Genomic DNA, 18510 nt, shown 5'->3' with positions numbered 1-18510 from the left:
CCATCCTGGTAGACAGCTTTACTGAGGGTGGGAAGGGAGTTGGAGATAAGGCTGGAAGAGTAAGTTGGGACCAGTATTTGAAAGCTCTTGAATGCTGTGGAGCTTGAGGTGAATGATCCCCAAGTGTGCCATCATCATGTATATTTTCGCTTCTCTTACAAGTATTTTTTATAATAATTATTATTTTTTGTTACTTTTTTTTGAGAAAGAGAGAGAGAGAGAGAGAGAGAGCGTGCACGCACAAGTGGGAAAGGAGCAGAGAAAAAGGAAAAGAGAGAGAATCTCAAGCAGGCTCCACACTGTCAGTCTGGAGTGCAACGTGGGGCTTGAACCGACAAACCATGAGATCATGACCTGAGCTGAAACCAATAGTTGGACACTCAACTGAATGAGTCACCCAGGCACCCCTTCTCTTAAAAACATTGGTGACAGCTGATCATGTGAATTTTTCCAATGTGAAAAAAACAAACCTAGTTAGATTTAATCATTGATTCATTTATATAGATATATATTTATATATTTAATATTGCAATATACTTCAGCCTGGCATTGTTATTTATTTCCATATGTTTCCAAACCACATAAGCAGTCTAAAGCAGTAGAAAAATGTCTGTTTGTGTTTAAGATAATGAGCCAATTCTAAAATGATGTTTGAACACAACGACCAAATTAATTCTGTTGCAAAAGCTCATTTCTAAACATTTATAGAATTTATGAATCTGATTTTCCTGAAGGGTTTTGATTCTAGTTCTTCCTTAACATAGCTGTAGAACCTTGGGAATAGTTGCTTCATTCATTTAGCATGTAGAAACAATATATACATTTTGTATATCTCCATACCTCTATTCCTATATCTGTATCTCTGCAGCTCCCACATTATATACAGTACAGTAGAAAGAGTTGAAAGAGGTTTAGGTCTTTGGGATCTGACAGATCTGGCTGAAAGCAATGCAATGTCCCTTTCTAGCTATGTGTTAGGCAAATCACTTAACTCTGAACTTCCATTTCCTCATATATACAACAAGTATAACATTTCCTAACTCATTATGTTTGTGAGAAACTCACAGGCTTTCTGACTCAGAATCCACTGTCTACATCACTGTTACACTGTTTGTAAAGGCTCCTCCCAAATCTACCTCCTAGATGTTGCTTAATAAATGCTTATTTCCATCTTTATCTCCTAAGGCATTTGCGAGGCTAAAATTATGTAGTACATTTACCTTTTTAAAGTTCAAATATGGGAGCTCCAGTGGCACAATCGGTTAGCGTGTGGTACTTATAAAGTTCAACTATAAGCTATCCAAATGTAAGAAATTTAAAATGTCAGGGACTACATTTTTAGAGTGGTTAGAATTTCAATAACCATATTTTCATGGTGACTATATTAGTGATATAAGTTCATTGGAATTTTGGTGAAATGGGTACATGTTCCATTTTACCAATTTTTTTGGTTTTGTTTTAGCAGTCCAGTATTATGATAGGCAACAACTCTGCTTTATAGTCCATGTGGAAAATTTATATCAGATCTTAAAAATCAGTTCGTCATGATGTGTCTCAGAGTGAAAGTTATAATGTTGAAAAAATGTGAAGCCACAAGAAAGAAAGGAATAATGCTGAACAGAAGAGAGTAAGGACAGAGTTTGGATTCTTATTTGGTTGCTTTTGGAGTATTAAGAAATACACTTAGGCATATTGCCTTAGGCATATATACTTAGGCGTAGGAAATATACTTAGGCATATTCCCTTAGGCATATTGCCTAGTTAGCAACAGTGTTTAGAAGACCGAAGTGTGGCTGGTGAAGTCTTTGAATGAAGGATGATGAACGTTCTTGGGTTCTTTCTGCTCGAGGAAGCTCATGTCTTTGCAACTTTGAATCAGAATCACTAAAATTTTAGTATCTGTTATCCTGGCATTTGCCAAAACATATCTTTCCCATGCATACAATAAAAGTGAAAACTATACTTATTTTCTACCATTTAAGACCCTTAAATGGAGAAGATTATAATAAAGTGAAACAGGTAAAGAAATGGAATAACTATGAGCTTCTTTGGGGATTTTGACTTGTGTGTTGCTATGGATGAGGCATCATAAAGCTTCTGGAAGGCTGGGTGGTTCCAAAACGAGAAGAAGTTGGCCTTTAGAAATCCCATTCTACTAGGTTTATAACTGGATATTGTTCAATGATCCTTTCTGGTTGGAAATATGTGATTTTAACCGACTGGTAACTAATCACTTTTATCTCTGGTTTATTCACAGAAGTTTCAATACAGAAAACCACAATGATGCGAGCCCAACTCCATTGCTTGTGTCTCCTTACACTTTATTTGGTAAGAGAAGAGGATGCTCTTTATTTATTTGCCAGAATATTTTCTGCCATTTTCTACCTCATACCAAGGAAACGATGATTATCATCACCTAAAAAAAAAATCTATCAAAATTAAATTGTATACAAAGGAGATGTAGTTTGCCCCACTGTGATATTTTTGATGAAATGGCTACAAGTCAAATGTCTACTCTTCAACCAGGGAGGTATTTTCTCCTCAGCTCTTAAGAACCAATACCACTTAATGGGCAAGGTTTAAAACAAATCTGTCTATTCATGTTTAGATCTTCATGTATAGCTCAGGGACTCTGGAAAGAAAAGTATACTGTACATATATTAATGTCTATATATACTAAATATATTTATGTGTATGTAGTGTATATATATATACTTTAGTCTATGTCCCTTAATCTTGACTTTTTTTTTTTTTTACTTTGACCATGAAAAATTACCATGGGAATATTAAGAAAAACATTTTCTCTATTTTCAACCCTGCTCTGTTTTGTACTTTTATCCCCTATATATGGTTTGGAGTTTTCTGGTCAAAGTTGTCTTTAGCCATTTGTTGAGTCAACCCTGTTGACTAACAGGCTTCTAGAAATTAGAGCTGGATGGACTCTGGAGAGACCCAGCCCTCAATCTTGGGTAGATAGTGGGGTGTCATTGTTGTTTTATTCATGAGTCTCATAAAGGTCATACACTTGCCCAACAGTCTGTTGTATTAGGAGGCAAGATTATGGGGAAGCATCTGCTTTCTCTTTAGAAGGAAGTTGCTAGACCCTCACATTTCAAATCTTGTTTTTTTCTTCTGGAACCCAAAAATAGCATCAAATTCTAAGTTCCTGGGAGCCTCCTAGAGTCCTCAAAGTTCAGAATATTGACATAATGAAACAGAGCCAAACTTGTAAACCTACCAGAGCCTTCCTCCTGGGGGAGGGAAGGAAGCTGTGGTTCCAACTTTAGGAGCGATGTGCCTCCTCACAGACTGGGGGCTCAAAGCCAGACACAAGGGCTGCTTGGAGTATGTCAAATATCCCCTCTTAACCTGTCTCCTCTTCTTACCCTATTGAATGCCCTTTGCTATCTGTCTTATCACAGGTGGTAGTGAAGTCAGACCTAGGTACAAAAGTGGCAGTGCCACTTACTAGTGATAGGAGCTTGGGTGAGATAGTTAAGTTCTGAACCTCAGTTTTCTGCCCCATGAAATGGGTCTCAAAAGAGTACTTGCCTTGGGGCGCCTGGGTGGCTCAGTCAGTTAAGCGGTTAAGCGTCGGACTTCGGCTCAGGTCACGATCTCACTGTCCGTGAGTTCGAGCCCCACGTCGGGCTCTGTGCTTACTGCTCAGAACCTGGAGCCTGTTTCAGATTCTGTGTCTCCCTCTCTCTCTGACCCTCCCCCGTTCATGCTCTGTCTCTCCCTGTCTCAAAAATAAATAAAACGTTAAAAAAAAATTTTTTTTTTAAAAAAAAGAGTACTTGCCTTATTGGTTGTTGTGGCCATTAAATGAGCTAGTGCATTTATATAAAGCCCTTTGGTCAGTGACCGGCCCAGTCTAAGTACTAGATAAATATTGCCTATTATTATTACTACAGCATTTTAAATATTCAGTGTCTACATTCATATGGACCTTGACTTCCATGAGGAGAACTATCTTTTAGTCATCTTTGCAGCCTCAGCACGCAGCACTATGCCAGGAACAGGGTAGAAATTAAGTACATAATCATGGACTTCTATTAGGAGACAGCAAGATCTAAGACAAGATTCTATCATGATAATTTGATAATAGTGGGCTTATCTTGTCTGAGAAGGCGATATGCATTTTTTTTTTTTCCTGGATAAAACGTTGGATATAAGTTTTCCTTCTCTCTACTCTCAGGCCAGTGGGATTTCTACCTAGAGTAAGAAATAGTGCCCAAACCCTTGCTGGCAGCAAGAGCCTTGCCCAGGAGATAGCCACATGCACAGCTGTGTCAGGTGAAGGAAGGGAGTTGCTACCATCCACCCCACCACCCCCTGTCATTTAAAAAAATTTTTTTTAATGCTTATTTATTTTATTGAAAGAGAGAGAGAGAGAATGAACAAGTGGGGGAAGAACAGAGAGAGAGAGAAAAAAAAGAGAATCCTAAGCAGGCTTCATGTTCAGCCTGAGGTGGGGCTTGATCTCCCAACTGTGAGATCATGACCTGAGCCAAAATCAAGAATCAGACACTTGACTGACTCAGCCCCCCAGGCGCCCCTCACCCTCAGTCATTTGTTCAGCAAGTGGCTTTCCTGTTCTCTCCTGAGCACTGGTTTCCGTCAGGGGAATGAAACATTGCATGAATATATTGCAAGGGCCCTGAAGAGAAAGCAAGTAAGTGACCAGGGTTTGGGAAGGGGTGCTGAATAGTTAGGTAGGGAAATCAAGGAGAAGCCACCTGTTTTAGAGTTTTGCCTGGGATTGTACTTCTTCTAGAAGTAAGGAGGGTTTGGCATAAATACTATGTAATTACTGCAGAGAACTCTTGATGGGAAGTACAAGGAGGGTGGCTACAAGGTAGGCAGACCTAGCAGTCCCATGTATCCTTTGCTGGTCTGGAAGGGTGTGGCAACGTGGCTCAGAGTTGGGGCTCGGTGGTGCCACAGAGCTGGCTTCATCCCACATTCTCTGTGTCTCCACTGTGGCACTTTTCTGGACATACTTTCCTGATCTTGTTGAGGAGCAGAAGAAATGATACGTGTGGAGGGTCTAGTCCCACAGCTGCTGCACAGGAAACATTTAAAAAATGACAGTTCTATTCTCTTCCCTTCCTTTTACTTCGTGCAGGATGGTAGGTGTTACCTCTCCAACTCCTGCATGAACCCTCTTTTCTTTCTCGTTTCCCCCACACCACCTTTCCCAGTTCGGGCAATGTGGCTTGATGACTCAGAACACGCACACGCATTTTGAAATCTTTATAGCCCAAATAGAAATGTTAATGGGCATGTAGGGAGATTTGCTGCCCTGTTACGAGAATGCAACTTTGAACCTTGCAACTGAGATATACCCTCCTGTCCCGAAAGGTGAGCCAGCTTGTCCTCGCAGGAAGAACACAGCCCTGTTTGTGAGGTTTGCTCGACTAATGGGAGTTTCTTCTGGATGCCATTACTAGTGTGAGCTGCTGAAAGACTGGCCGCTTGCTGATATGAGCAGAAAGTTGATGAAGGCAGTTTGCTGTTAAATCATGATCCCACAGAAACCACTGGTCTTATCTTGTACAAACCATGGTGGTGCCTGGACATCTGCACCCAGTTCTTGTGTCCTGCCCTCCAGAGGATATGTGGAAAAGGAGTGCAGGGGAGAAAGAGCCCCCAGAGGAAGATATTCCTTTAAAGGAATTGATGAGCTAGAAGTCTATAACGTTATTGTGTCAGTTAAGGATACTTTTAGTGTAGGCAATAGAAAGTTCAACTTTGGAGTGGCTCTAGTAAGTCGAGGTTTATTTCCTCAGATAACGAGAAGCCTGGAGTGGACAGCCCAAGGCAGGTTTTGCATTTCTGTGATATTATCAGAGACTTGGGCATCATTCTCTTCGCTCCACCATTATTTGAGCTGATTTGTTCCCTTGTGGTTTCATGATGGCCACCACAGCCATAGACATGCGGTCCATGGTCTGAGCAAGAACAACGGGGAAGGGGGGTGACAATGCTGGCCACATCTGTCCTTTTTCATTGGAAAATAAAAGCTGGACCAGAAACCCTCCAGTAGACTTCACCTTTTGTTTCAGGAGCCAGAACTAAGTCACTCAGCTCCCTGCTAGCTGCAGGGGAGTCTGGGAAAGAGACCTCTTGGCTTCCCGAGAGAGAGAGGTTGGTGATGGCTGGGGGCAGCTAGTCCACGGGCCTCCCACAATCTGAGGGAGTGGAGACCAAATTCCAAAACCCTCTGTGTTTTCATCTGACAGACAACCAGTATCAAGTTAATCGAAATTCAGTGAACCAAGGGATATAGTGGAAGGCCTTCCCCCAAACTCTCATACTGATTGTTCTTGGTTTATTCTCAGCATGTCCATCCCAAGAGTGTACTTGCTCTCCCTGAAGAAGTGGCAAACAGTTCTCTTCCCCCGAGTTCTTCACACTTTCTTTCTTATTTATTTATTTATTTATTTATTTTTTAATTTTTTTTTTCCAACGTTTTTTATTTATTTTTGGGACAGAGAGAGACAGAGCATGAACGGGGGAGGGGCAGAGAGAGAGGGAGACACAGAATCAGAAACAGGCTCCAGGCTCCGAGCCATCAGCCCAGAGCCCGACGCGGGGCTCGAACTCACGGACCGCGAGATCGTGACCTGGCTGAAGTCGGACGCTTAACCGACTGCGCCACCCAGGCGCCCCTCTTCACACTTTCTTGACTTTACCTCTCCAGCTCCCTAACCATCAACTCCTCATATTATACTTCTGATCCTAACCTATCCCACCCATGATTTCTACACAAGTAGACCTGAAGAACCACAGAAGAAGCATTGGGTACCGGTGCTAAATCCCTCATTCCAGAGGGCGCCCTCTGTGGGTGGGTTGATGGCTGGCTGTCCCCCTGTGTGCCACCTGTCATGCTCTGTCTCACTTTAGAAGGATAGTTGTGGTGGGACATGGAGGGATGGCAGGGGTTGCCGCTGGATGCTCCCCATCCTCCTGGGTTGGGAATGGTGGGAGTCATACCCTCCTGTACATCCTTGATGTCACCTGTTTTCCTGTCAGATTGTCTTGGTCCTTTTTTGTTCCCTCTGGTAGGTAGTGGGGCATAGCAGCTGAGGGCAGCCATTGCAGAGTTGCAATGGGTTAGAATCCTGCTTCCTGTCAGCACCTGGGCAAACTGCTTACCCTCTCAGCATCTTAGTCTCATTGCCTGTAGAACGGAGCTGGCAGTAATAATTTGTCCCCAGGTGGTTGTCAGGATTAACTGTTTTTAGGACTGAGTTCGGCACATAACTAATTTCTCTTCTTACTGTCCCAGCCACCGCATACTGCTATTCCAGCCTGAATTTGGGTGCCTGCAGAGGTTTCTTGCCTGTCAAATTCAAGGTCTTTTGGCTTTAGAAATGTCTTAGTTACTTGAAGTAAACATTTTGTTCTTTTTTTTTTTCCTGTATGAGCATGGATTGCTAATCAAACGTTAAAATAGTAAGCTTTTCTTGAAGTTACAGTTGTACCAAGTAAGCACTGTACTCAACACATCTAAATATTTTTTTCCCTTATAAATTTAGTTGTCCTTGAAGTGACCATGAACTCTAGGGTGCTGGGAATCTTCCATAAACGTCCTTCTAAATGAATAGGAGTGGAGGAAAGGTGTTTTAAGAAGCTGATTTAACACTGTGTTGTATTTAGAAGACAGAGTGGCATTGTGGGCAGATAGAAGCTTTTGTTCAGTTAGATCTTAGTGTGTGTGCCCTGACAACCACTTAAGGCATTTACTCTGGGCAAGTAGCTTCACCTCTGTGAGCCTCATTTGTAACATGGGAGTGTTAATATTCTCTCTACAGGGGGATTGCTTGAATAGTTAAAGGAGAAAAATAGCACAAGACTCATGGCAAGCCATCTTGATATAGTGAAACTCAACAATATCAGATCTCTTTCTATCTGTTTTGACTATACTTTGCATTGTTTTGACTAGGTTAGAATGTTATGTCTTCTATATCAGTCCTAGAAGCCATAATAAAATTAGCAAGTGGCATGTATATATTCATAATGATGGGTATGCTAATTTTCTTTTTTTTATTTCCTTTTTTAACAGACAGCTGGATATGGCCAGGAGAGGAAGTTTAGTGGACCCCTGAAACCCATGACATTTTCTATTTTTGAAGGCCAAGAACCAAGTCAAGTCATATTCCAGGTAATGGCTACTCTTGATCACTGTCACCTTCATTTTACAGGCTCTCACAGTGGACTTTACTCCTTAATCTACTGTACAGCAGGAAATAAAATAGAGGCATGGCAGATCTCATTATCAAGAATGATTTCAGAAGCTAAGTTAAACAGAGAGATGGGTGGCCTCAGTATTGTAAGGGGTTGTACGTGACATTCTCATTCAGACTTCTTCAACCATGTCTGGGGAAAATGCTCCCATCCCTGGGGGTGCGGAGCTTGGTGCCTATAGGCACTGCCTCTTCCTCAGGGTGGGAAGGGAACAAGTCCCTGGAGTGGGATGGCCATCTGACTATCCATCCAATGAGCATGCTGCTTGAAGCATTTGAAGATGCAGATTCTCTGGAGTAGCACTGGCATGGTGTGCTTTTCCTTACTATCTTCTCTGAACCCATCCCTGGGCCCTGGCCGGTGGGTTGGCCATGCTGGGAGGCGGTCATCTCATGTAGTTAGATAACTGAGAAAAGCATCAGATTGAGGGTGGACTGTAGATGGAAGTAAGAGACTCCAGCTATAAAGGGGACCGAAAAAAGGCAGCAGCATGGACACCTGCCCTGTGCTGCCAGAGGAAAAAGCGTGTACCGAGGACTGGCAGTATAGAGTAGGTATTCCGTGAGCATCTATTGAACTTTCTATTGAACAGAATCAGGACCCCAGAGAGGCAATCCCCAACTTACAAACTTCACAGACCTGGAAACTGGCTTGGTAAGATGATTCTAGTCTCTGAGTATCCCAGTCAGTGCAATCATTTCTTGGATTGCTCCACGTCTTTTTCGGTTCTTTTTCCATTAGCCAGCCACCCTACAAAGCCCATCTCTTCTTGGCCAGAAATGATAGTCCAGTTGTCATGGCTGAATGTTTCTTACTTATGGGTGAGTGTGTTGGAGGAGAGGAGTAGGAGACGAAGGGGATTTCCTTCCTGGGATCTCAGAATCTTTGTGTTAGAAAAGACCTTGGAGACTTTTGGTACCAACCACTTGTTTTACAGATAAGGAAACTGAGGCTTAAATAAGTTATTGGCAGAGTTGAGATTAGAACACAGATCTCCTGATACCTGTTTGGAGATGGAGATACCATACTCTCTCCATCTTTGTATATGGAGAGAATGCAGCAAACCCAGTTATGGTAGGATGTGCTTTGAACTCTTTATTGCAATGGTGCGGAGGTGTTGCACAGATACTTTTATTTGGTACCACTGGAAATATTCTTGCCTGGAGTTTGGGAGACACAAAGCAAGCTCAGTGCCGCACGAGGCTGATCCTTGGGTTGGTAACATATCTTAAAACAAAAAAGAACTAAACAGCCACAGACTTCTTTCACTGAGGATTTTCAACTAGCTCCAGTTCAGTACTCTAGGGGCTTCTAGATCATAAGATAATATAATACAAATCTAAGATAGGTCATTTTTTTCCTTGTAATGAGATTTAGCTTACACACCATAAAGCCTACCATTTAAAATGTGCAAATCATTGATTTTTAATATATCACAGAGATGTGCAACCATCACCACTAATTCCAGAACATTTTCATCAGCCTCAAAATGAACCCTGTACTCATTTGTAGTCCTCATTCTCTTCTCTTCCAAGCTCCTGGCAAACACAAATCTACTTGCAGTCTCTATTTGCCTATGTAGACATTTAATATAAATAGAATCATACATGTGAACTTTTGTGTATGGTTTCTTTTACTTAGCATGTTTTCCAAATTTATCCATACTCTAGCAGATATTAATACTTATTCCCTTTTTATAGCTGATTAATATTCCACTGTATGGATATATACCACATTTTGAATGTCCATTTTTCAACTGATGGACATTTATGCCTATTATGAATAATGCTATTATGGACAGTCATATACAACTTTTTGTGAGGACATATATTTTCAATTTTCTTGGATATATACCTAGGAGTAGAATTGCTGGATCATAGTTAATTCAATGTTTAACTTCTGAGGAACTGTAAAACTGTTCTCAAACCAACTGAACTATTTTACATTCTTACCAGCATTGCTTATAGGTTCTGATTTCTCCACATCCTTGCCAATGCATGTATTTATCTGTTTTTATTACAGCTATCCTCATGGGGGTGGAATGGTACTTTTTGCGGTGTGGGTTTACATTTCCATAATGACTAATGATGTTGAATATCTTCTCATGTGCTTATTGGCTGTTTGTATATCTTCTTTTTTTTTAAATGTTTTTTTTTTTTTTTTCCTGGGAGAGAGAGAGACAAAGAGAGAGAGAGAGAAACAGAGCACGTGTGGGGGAGGGGCAGAGAGAGAGGGAGACAGAATCCAAAGCAGGCTCTGGGCTCTAAGCTGTCAGCACAGAGCCTGATGCGGGGCTCAAACTCATAAGCCGTGAGATCATGAACTGAGCCAAAGTCGGACGCTTAACTGACTGAGCCACCCAGGCGCCCCTGTATATCTTCCTTGGAGAAATATTTTGCCTATTTTTAAACTGGGTTATCTTGTATTGTTCTAAGAGCTCTTTATATATTCTATATTACAAGTTCCTTATCAGATATACGATTTGCAAATATTTTCTCACATTCTATGGGTTATTGTCTCACTTTTTGATAGTGTCATTTGAAGCACAAAAGCCTTTAATTTGATGGGATGTTTTCCATTTATTCAGATCTTCTTTAATTTCTTTCAACCATGTTTTATAGTTTTCACTTTACCAATATTGTATTTATTTTTTAAATTTATCTTGAAGTATGTTATTCTTTTTGCTCCTATTGTAGATGTAATTATTTTCTTAATATCATTTTCAGATTATGCTTTGCTAGCATGTAGATATACAATTGATTTTTTTATACTGATATTTTATTCGGCAACTTTATTGGACTTGTTTATTAGCTGTATAAGTTTTTCAGATTCCGTATGATTTTTCATATATAAGATCATGCCGTCTTTGATTAGTTTTACTTCTTTCTTTCCAATCTGGATGTTTTTTTATTTCTTTTTCTTGCCTAGACCTTGAATAAAGCCTAAATAGAAGTGGCAAGATTGGGCTTTTTTTTTTTCTTGTTTCTAATCTTTTGGGGAAAGCTTTTAGTCTTTCATCATTAGTTATAAGGTTAGCTGTGGGTTTTTCTTAGATGGCCTTTATCAGGTTGAGGAAATTACCTTCTATTCCTGGTTTGTTGAGTATTTTTTTTTCATGAAAGAATATTGGATTTTGTCAAATGATTTTCTGCCTCTGTTGAGATATTAATTTGGATTTGTCCTTTATTCTATGGACAAATCCATAGAATTTGTCCTTTATTCTATGGGGTATTAAATTAATACCCCCAAATCTATGGGTATGTCCATAGATTTGTCCTTTATTCTATGGGGTATTAAATTAATTGATTTTCATATATTGAACTAGTCTTATATTCTGGTATAAATTCCACTTGATCATGGTATATAATCATGTCAGGATGATACTATCCTCTTAGAATGAGTTGGGAAGTATTCCTTACTCTACTTTTGGGCTGCATTTGTGAAGATTTGGTTTTATTTTTTCTTTATGGGTTAGGTAGAATTTACCAGTGAAGTCAACTGGTCCTGGGGTTTCCTTTGTGGGAAGTTTTTTGATTACTAATTCAGTCTCTTTACTTGCTATAGTTTTATTCAGATTTCCTGTTTATTTTTTAGTCAGTTTTGATAGTTTTCATCTAAGAATTCATCCATTTCACCAAGGTTGTCTAACTGATGGGTAAATAATTACTTATCATATTCTCATTAATCCTTGTTATCTCTGAAGGTTGGTAGTGATGTCTGCTTTTACATTCCTGATTTCAGTTATTTGAATCTTGTTTTTTTTTTTTTTCTTGATAAGCCCAGCTAAAGATTTCCCAATTTTGTTGATCTTTAAAAAAAAACAAATTCCAATTTTGTTGCTTTTTTTTCTCCTTTGCTTTGGTATTCTCCATTTTATTAATTTCCATTCTAAAAAAATTTTTTTTTAATGCTTATTTATTTTTGAGAGAGAGATAGACAGAGGACAAGCAGGGAAGGTGAAGAGAGAGCGGGAGACACAGAATCCAAAGCAGACTCCAGGCTCTGAGCTATCAGCACAGAGCTCAACGCGTGGCTCGAACCCATGAACTGTGAGATCATGACCTGAGCTAAAGTTGGATGCCCAACTGACTGAGCCACTCAGGTGCCCCTCACTAATTTCCATTCTAATCTTTATTTTCTTCTGCTTGCTTTGGGGTTAGTTTATTTATCTTTTCCTAGTTTCCCTTTATTCATCTGTTTCTAGTTTCTCAAAGAAAAGATGACTGACTTGAGATCTTTCTTCTTTTATAAACATTTACAGCTAAAGATTTAGCTCGAAGTACTGCTTAATCTGCATCTCATGAGGTTTGGTCTGCTGTGTCTTCATTTTAATTCATCTAAAAGTATTTTATAATTTCCTTAAAAATTTTTTTATGTTTTTATTTTATTTTATTTAGTTTAGTTTATTTTTTAAACTTTACATTCAAGTTAGTTATCATATAGTGCAACAATGATTTTAGGAGTAGATTCCTTAATGCCCTTTACCCATTTAACCCATCCCCCCTCCCACAACCCCTCCAGTAACCCTTTGTTTGTTCTCCATATTTAAGAGTCTCTTATGTTTCTGTCCCCCTCCCTGTTTTTATATTATTTTTGTTTCCCTTCCCTTATGTTCATCTGTTTTGTATATTAAAGTTCTCATATGAGTGAAGACATATGATATTTGTCTTTCTCTGACTAATTTCGCTTAGCATAATACCCTCTAGTTCCATCCACGTAGTTGCAAATGGCAAGATGTCATTCTCTTTGATTGCCGAGTAATACTCCATTGTATATATATACCACATCTTCTTTATCCATTCATCCATCGATGGACATTTGGGCTCTTTCCATACTTTGGCTATTGTTGATAGTGCTGCTGTAAACATTGGGGGTGCCTGTGTCCCTTTGAAACAGCACACCTGTATCCCTTGGATAAATACGTAGTAGTGCAATGGCTGGGTTGGGGGGTATTTATAATTTCCTTTTTGATTTCCTCTTTGACCTGTTGGTTATAGGGTGTGTTATTTCCACATATTTGTGATTTCCCCAAATTTCCTACTGTTTGGTTTCTAATTTTCTTCTGTTGTGGTCAGAGAATATATTTTGTATGATTTCAGTGTTTAAAAATGTATTGAGATGTGGTTGCTTCAGCAGCACATATACTAAAATTGGAACGATACAGAGAAGATTGGCCCCTGCACAAGATGGCATGCAAATCCACAAAGCGTTCCATACTTAAAAATAAAAAAATAAAAAAATAAAAATGTATTGAGACTTGTTTTATGGCCTAACATATAATCTATCCTGGAGAATTTCCATGTGCATTTGAGAAGAATGTGTATTAGGGTTTTGTTGGATGGAGTGTATTTTGAGTGCATTTTGGGGTCTGTCGGTAGGTGATCTTTGTCTGTAATTGTTATAGTTTCTTGATGGATTGGCCCTTTATAGAATGTCCTCCTTTGTCTCAATTAACAATTTATGTTTTAAAGTCTGTTTTTCTTCTAAAAGCAGTCAGGCTTAATTTCACTCTCATTTTGAAATGTAGTTTTGTTGGATATACAATTTTAATTGGCAGGTTTTTTTCTTTCAGCATAGTCTCCATGAGAAACCAGGTGTTCATTTCATTGAGGATGTCCTTGTGTAATGAGTCTTTGCATTTTCAGCATTCTCCCTTTGTCTTTCACATGTTTGATGATGTGTCTAATTTTGAGTCTCTTTGAGTTTGCTATAGTTGGATTTAATCCAACTTCGTGGATGTATCATATTTTTCTTGAACTTGGGAGGCTTTTGGTCATTCTTTCTTCAAATAATCTTTTGGCCTCTTTTGTTCTTTCATTTCCTTTTTTGACTTTCACTACGCATGTGTTTGCTTGATGATTCTTCATTGGTCTCTAGGATTCTGTTAATATTTCTTCATTCTTTTTTTTCTCTCTGTTCTTCACATTAGATAATCTCAATTGATCGAATATCAAGTTCACTTATTTTTTCTTCTGCTATGTCAGATCTACTGTTGAACTTTCTATGAATTTTTTTATTTTAGTTCTTATACTTGTCAACTCCAGAATTCCTATTTTTTAAAAATAATTTCTATGGGGTGCCTGGGTGGCTCAGTCAGTTAAGCATCTGACTTCAGCTCAGGTCATGATCTCACAGTCCGTGAGTTTGAGTCCCACATTGGGCTCTGTGCTGACAGCTTGGAGCCTGGAGCCTACTTTGGATTCTGTGTCTCCCTCTCTCTGCCCGTCCCCTGCTCATGCTTTGTCTCTCTCTGTCTCAAAAATAAGCAAAACATTAAAAAAAATTTTTTAAAAACAATCTCTATGTCTTTACTGATATTCTCTCTTTGGTGAGATATCATTTTAATACTTCCCTTCAGTTCTTTAGAAATAGTTTTATTTAGTTTTTGAGCCTATTTAAAATAATTTAAAATCTTTATCTAGTAAATGTAACATCTAGCCTTCCTCAGAGGCTATTTCTACTGACTGCTTCTTTTCCTGTATATGGGCCTTACATTCTTTTTATTAGCATGTCTCATAATCATTTGTTGAAAATTAGACATTTTAAAGAATATGATATGGAAATTCTAGAAATCGTATATCCTCCTCTTTCCAGTGTTTGTTGCTGTTTGTTTGTTTAATGACTTTACTGAATTATTTTGTAAAGTGTATGTTTTTTGTCATGTGTGGCCATTGATATCACCAAATGATTGAACTGAGATTTCATTTGCCAGGGAGTTCTGTGTGCATGTTGGACACACCTTCAAGAATGTGGTAAACAGTTTACAACTCTGCGTTAGCCTTCACTTTTTGCTTGCACAAAGCCTCAAGGTCAGCCAGAGGTGAGATATTAGGGCCTTCTCTGGTCTTTCTTGAGTAGGTACACAGCCCTACTTGTGAATGTGGCTTTCTACACTCCCAGGAATATATGGAAGATTTTCAATGCCCCCTAGGGTCATCTTATTTCCCAGATTAACCTTTTAAGTATTTTGGTCAGCTTCTTGTTTATATTAACTATTATCACTGCCTCAGGTAGCTGCAAAGTTGAATAATTGCTGATAATTATTTTTGACACATTCCCCAAGAGAAAAATTGTTTGCAGTGAGTGAACTCCCAAATTCCTCACGCTATATTTCCAGGAAACTTCCAGATAGGTCAGATAACAGCATTTCTCTGGGAGTGGGGCTTTTGGGAAACTCCAAACCCTTTCTCCCTTCTCCATGGTACTGTGGTTGTGAGGCTGTTGGATTTCAAGACTACTGTATACCTTTTTTTTTAATTTTATTTTTTTAAATTTACATCCAAACTAGTTAGCATATAGTGCAACAATGATTTTAGGAGTAGATTCCTTAGTGCCCCTTACCCATTTAACCCATCCCCCCCCACAACCCCTCCAGTAACCCTCAGTTTGTTCTCCATATTTATGAGTCTCTTCTGTTTTGTCCCCCTCCCTGTTTTTCTTGAATAAGGGACAATGGAATTTGGGCAATTCAATGTAATCACAAAGCTTGGTTCTTATTGACAGTAATTTTCTTAAATAAACGCTCCTTGGATTTTGCAAGTTTTTGGTTAATTTCCAAGGTTCTGATAAAGTTTATATTTATTTATTTGCATTTTATTTCTATATTTATTTACATTTTTTTTCCAGTTTCTCATTGCTTTCTGGAGGAAAAGTTTTGTTTTTTTTCCAGATCATTACTCTACCTTTCCCATTGACATCTAAGACTTTTCCTTAAAATACAAAATAGTAACACTTTCATTTAGTAGATAAATAACATAATATCAACAAGCAAACACTCACAAAAAAGTATTCACCCACAGTTCTACCCACTTAACACATCAAATATATTTTTTTTCCATTTCTTGCCCACTGACATGAATGCTTTTGGTACTATTACAACCATAGTCTAGATTTACTCTTATATTCTCCTTTTGTTATTTTTCATAAATCCACTTTTTTCTTGTGCTGCTTCATACTTTATAAAATGAACATTTTAATTATTAACATTCTATCAACTTTATTATGTACAGTAGTAATTTTATCATCTTTAGTTTTTGATCATTTAAGAGTTTTCAACTTTCCAATATTGTAAATAAGGCTACTTATACTATAAACATGTAGCTTACTGTTTAAAAAATATTTCTTTAGGATAAATTCTGTTTGGTGATGTTTTCTATCAAAGGCTACATTTTATGCCTCAAGTTATTTTCAAAAAGATTGTGCTAACTTAAATTTCCACCAATAATATATATGTTTCTTTACATCCTTTACAACATTGGCCGTTATTAGTTTTTAATGTTAATAAATAATATAAAAATGTATTAAAATGATTAATGAGGCTGAGCAAACTTTTATGTTTGCTTCATTTTATGTGAATTTTCTTTTTTTTAAATTTTATTTAAATCCAAGTTAGTTAATATATAGTGTAATAATGGTTTCAGGAGTAGAATTTAGTGATTCATCACTTACATTTAGCACCCTGTGCTCATCCCATCAGGTGCCTTCCTTAATGCCTGTCACCCATTTAGCCCATACCACAACCCAACACCCCTCCAGCAACCCTCAGTTTGTTTTCTGTATTTAAGAGCTCCTTCTCTGTTTTTATCTTATTTTTCCTTTTCTTACACTATGTTCATCTGTTTTGTTTCTTAAATTTTATACAGGAGTGAAATCATAGGATGCATCTTTCTCTGACTTATTTTGCTTAGCGTAAGACATTCTAGTTCGATCCACATTGTTGAAAATGGCAAGATTTCATTCTTTTTGATCCTTGAGTAATATTCCATTGTGTGTGTGTGTGTGTGTGTGTGTGTGTGTGTGTGTGTGTGTATCTTTATCCATTTATCAGTCAATGACATTTTGGCTCTTTCCATAATTTGGCTATTGTTGATAGCACTGCTATAAACATTGGGGTGCATGTGCCCCTTTGAATCAGCATTTTTGTATCCTTTGGATAAATACCTAGTAGTGCAGTTACTGGGTTGTAGGGTAGCTCTATTTTTAACTTTTCGAGGAACCTCCATACTGTTTTCCAGAGTGGTCATACCTGTTTGCATTCCCAGCAGCAGTGCAAAAGTGTTCCCTTTTCTCCGCATCCTCACCAATATCTGTTGTTTCCTGTGTTGTTAATTTTAGCCATCTGACAGGTGTGAGGTGGTATCTCAATTGTTGTTTTGATTTGTATTTCCCCGATGATGAATGATGTTGAGCATCTTTTCATGTGTTTGTTGGCCATCTGGATGTCTTCTTTGGAAAACTGTTCATGTCTTTTGCCCATGTTTTCACTGGATTATGTGTTTTTTGGATGTTGAGTTTGATAAGTTCTTTATAGATTTTGGATACTAATCCTTTATCTGATATGTCATTTGCAAATATCTTCTCCCATTCTGTCGGTTGCCTTTTAGTTTTGTTGATTGTTTCCTTCACCTTGCAGAAGCTTTTTATCTTGATGAGGTCTCAGTAGTTCATTTTTGCTTTTGTTTCCCTTGCCTCGGGAGACATGTCTAGTAAGAAGTTGCTGTAACCAAGGTCAAAGAGCTTGCTGCTGGTTTTCTCCTCCGGGATTTTGATGGCTTCCTATCTTGCATTTAGGTCTTTCATCCATTTTGAGTTTATTTTGTGTATGGTGTAAGAAAGTGGTCCAGGTTCATTTTTCTGTATGTTGCTGTCCAGTTCTCCCAACACCATTTGCTGGAGAGACTGTCTTTATTCCATTGGATATTCTTCCTGCTTTGTCAGAGAAGAGTTGGCTATAGATTTGTGGGTCCTTTTATGGCTTCTGTATTCTATTACTTTGATCTATGTGTCTGTTTTTGTGCCAGTACCACACTGTCTTGATGATTACAGCTTTGTACTACAGTTTGAAGTCTAGAATTGTGATGCCTCCAGCTTTGGTTTTCTTTTTCAACATTACTTTTGCTATTTGGGGTGTTTTTTGGTTCCATACAAATTTTAGAATGGTTTGTTCTAGCTCTGTTAATAATGTTAGTGTTATTTTGACAGGGATTTCATTGAATGTGTGATTGCTTTGGGTGGTATCAACATTTTAACAATATTTGTTCTTTTGATCCACGAGCATGGAATGTTTTTCCGTTTCTTTCATAAACTTTCTATAGTTTTCAGTGTATAGTTCTTTTATCTCTTTGGTTAGGTTTATTCCTGAGTATTTTATGGTTTTAGGTGCAATTGTAAATGGGATGGATTCCTTGATTTCTGTTTTTGCTGCTTCATTATTGGTGTATGGAAATGCAACTGATTTCTGTACATTGATTTTAT

The 18510-nt window shown here is 38.3% G+C and overlaps 1 protein-coding gene and 1 pseudogene across 4 annotated transcripts in view; both read left to right on the top strand.

Annotated features, from left to right (window-relative positions):
* Positions 1-18510, top strand: part of CDH17 (cadherin 17) — a 70307-nt gene that overhangs the window by 8881 nt on the left and 42916 nt on the right. For all 4 annotated transcript variants that reach the window (XM_078441963.2, XM_060610908.3, XM_060610912.3 and 1 more), the window contains exons 2-3: positions 2258-2328; positions 8075-8173. In XM_078441963.2, the coding sequence (XP_078298089.2) occupies positions 2281-2328; positions 8075-8173 (147 nt within the window). In that variant the 5' untranslated portion in view covers positions 2258-2280. The remainder of the gene's footprint in view (positions 1-2257; positions 2329-8074; positions 8174-18510) is intronic.
* Positions 13381-13477, top strand: LOC132664922 (U6 spliceosomal RNA; annotated as a pseudogene).

The sequence above is a fragment of the Panthera onca genome, chromosome F2 (genome assembly GCF_046562875.1).
Source record: "Panthera onca isolate mPanOnc1 chromosome F2, mPanOnc1 haplotype 2, whole genome shotgun sequence".
In the NCBI taxonomy this organism is placed as follows: Eukaryota; Metazoa; Chordata; class Mammalia; order Carnivora; family Felidae; genus Panthera; species Panthera onca.
Note: the sequence above shows the minus strand (reverse complement) of the source record. Positions and strands in the feature narration are given on the sequence as shown.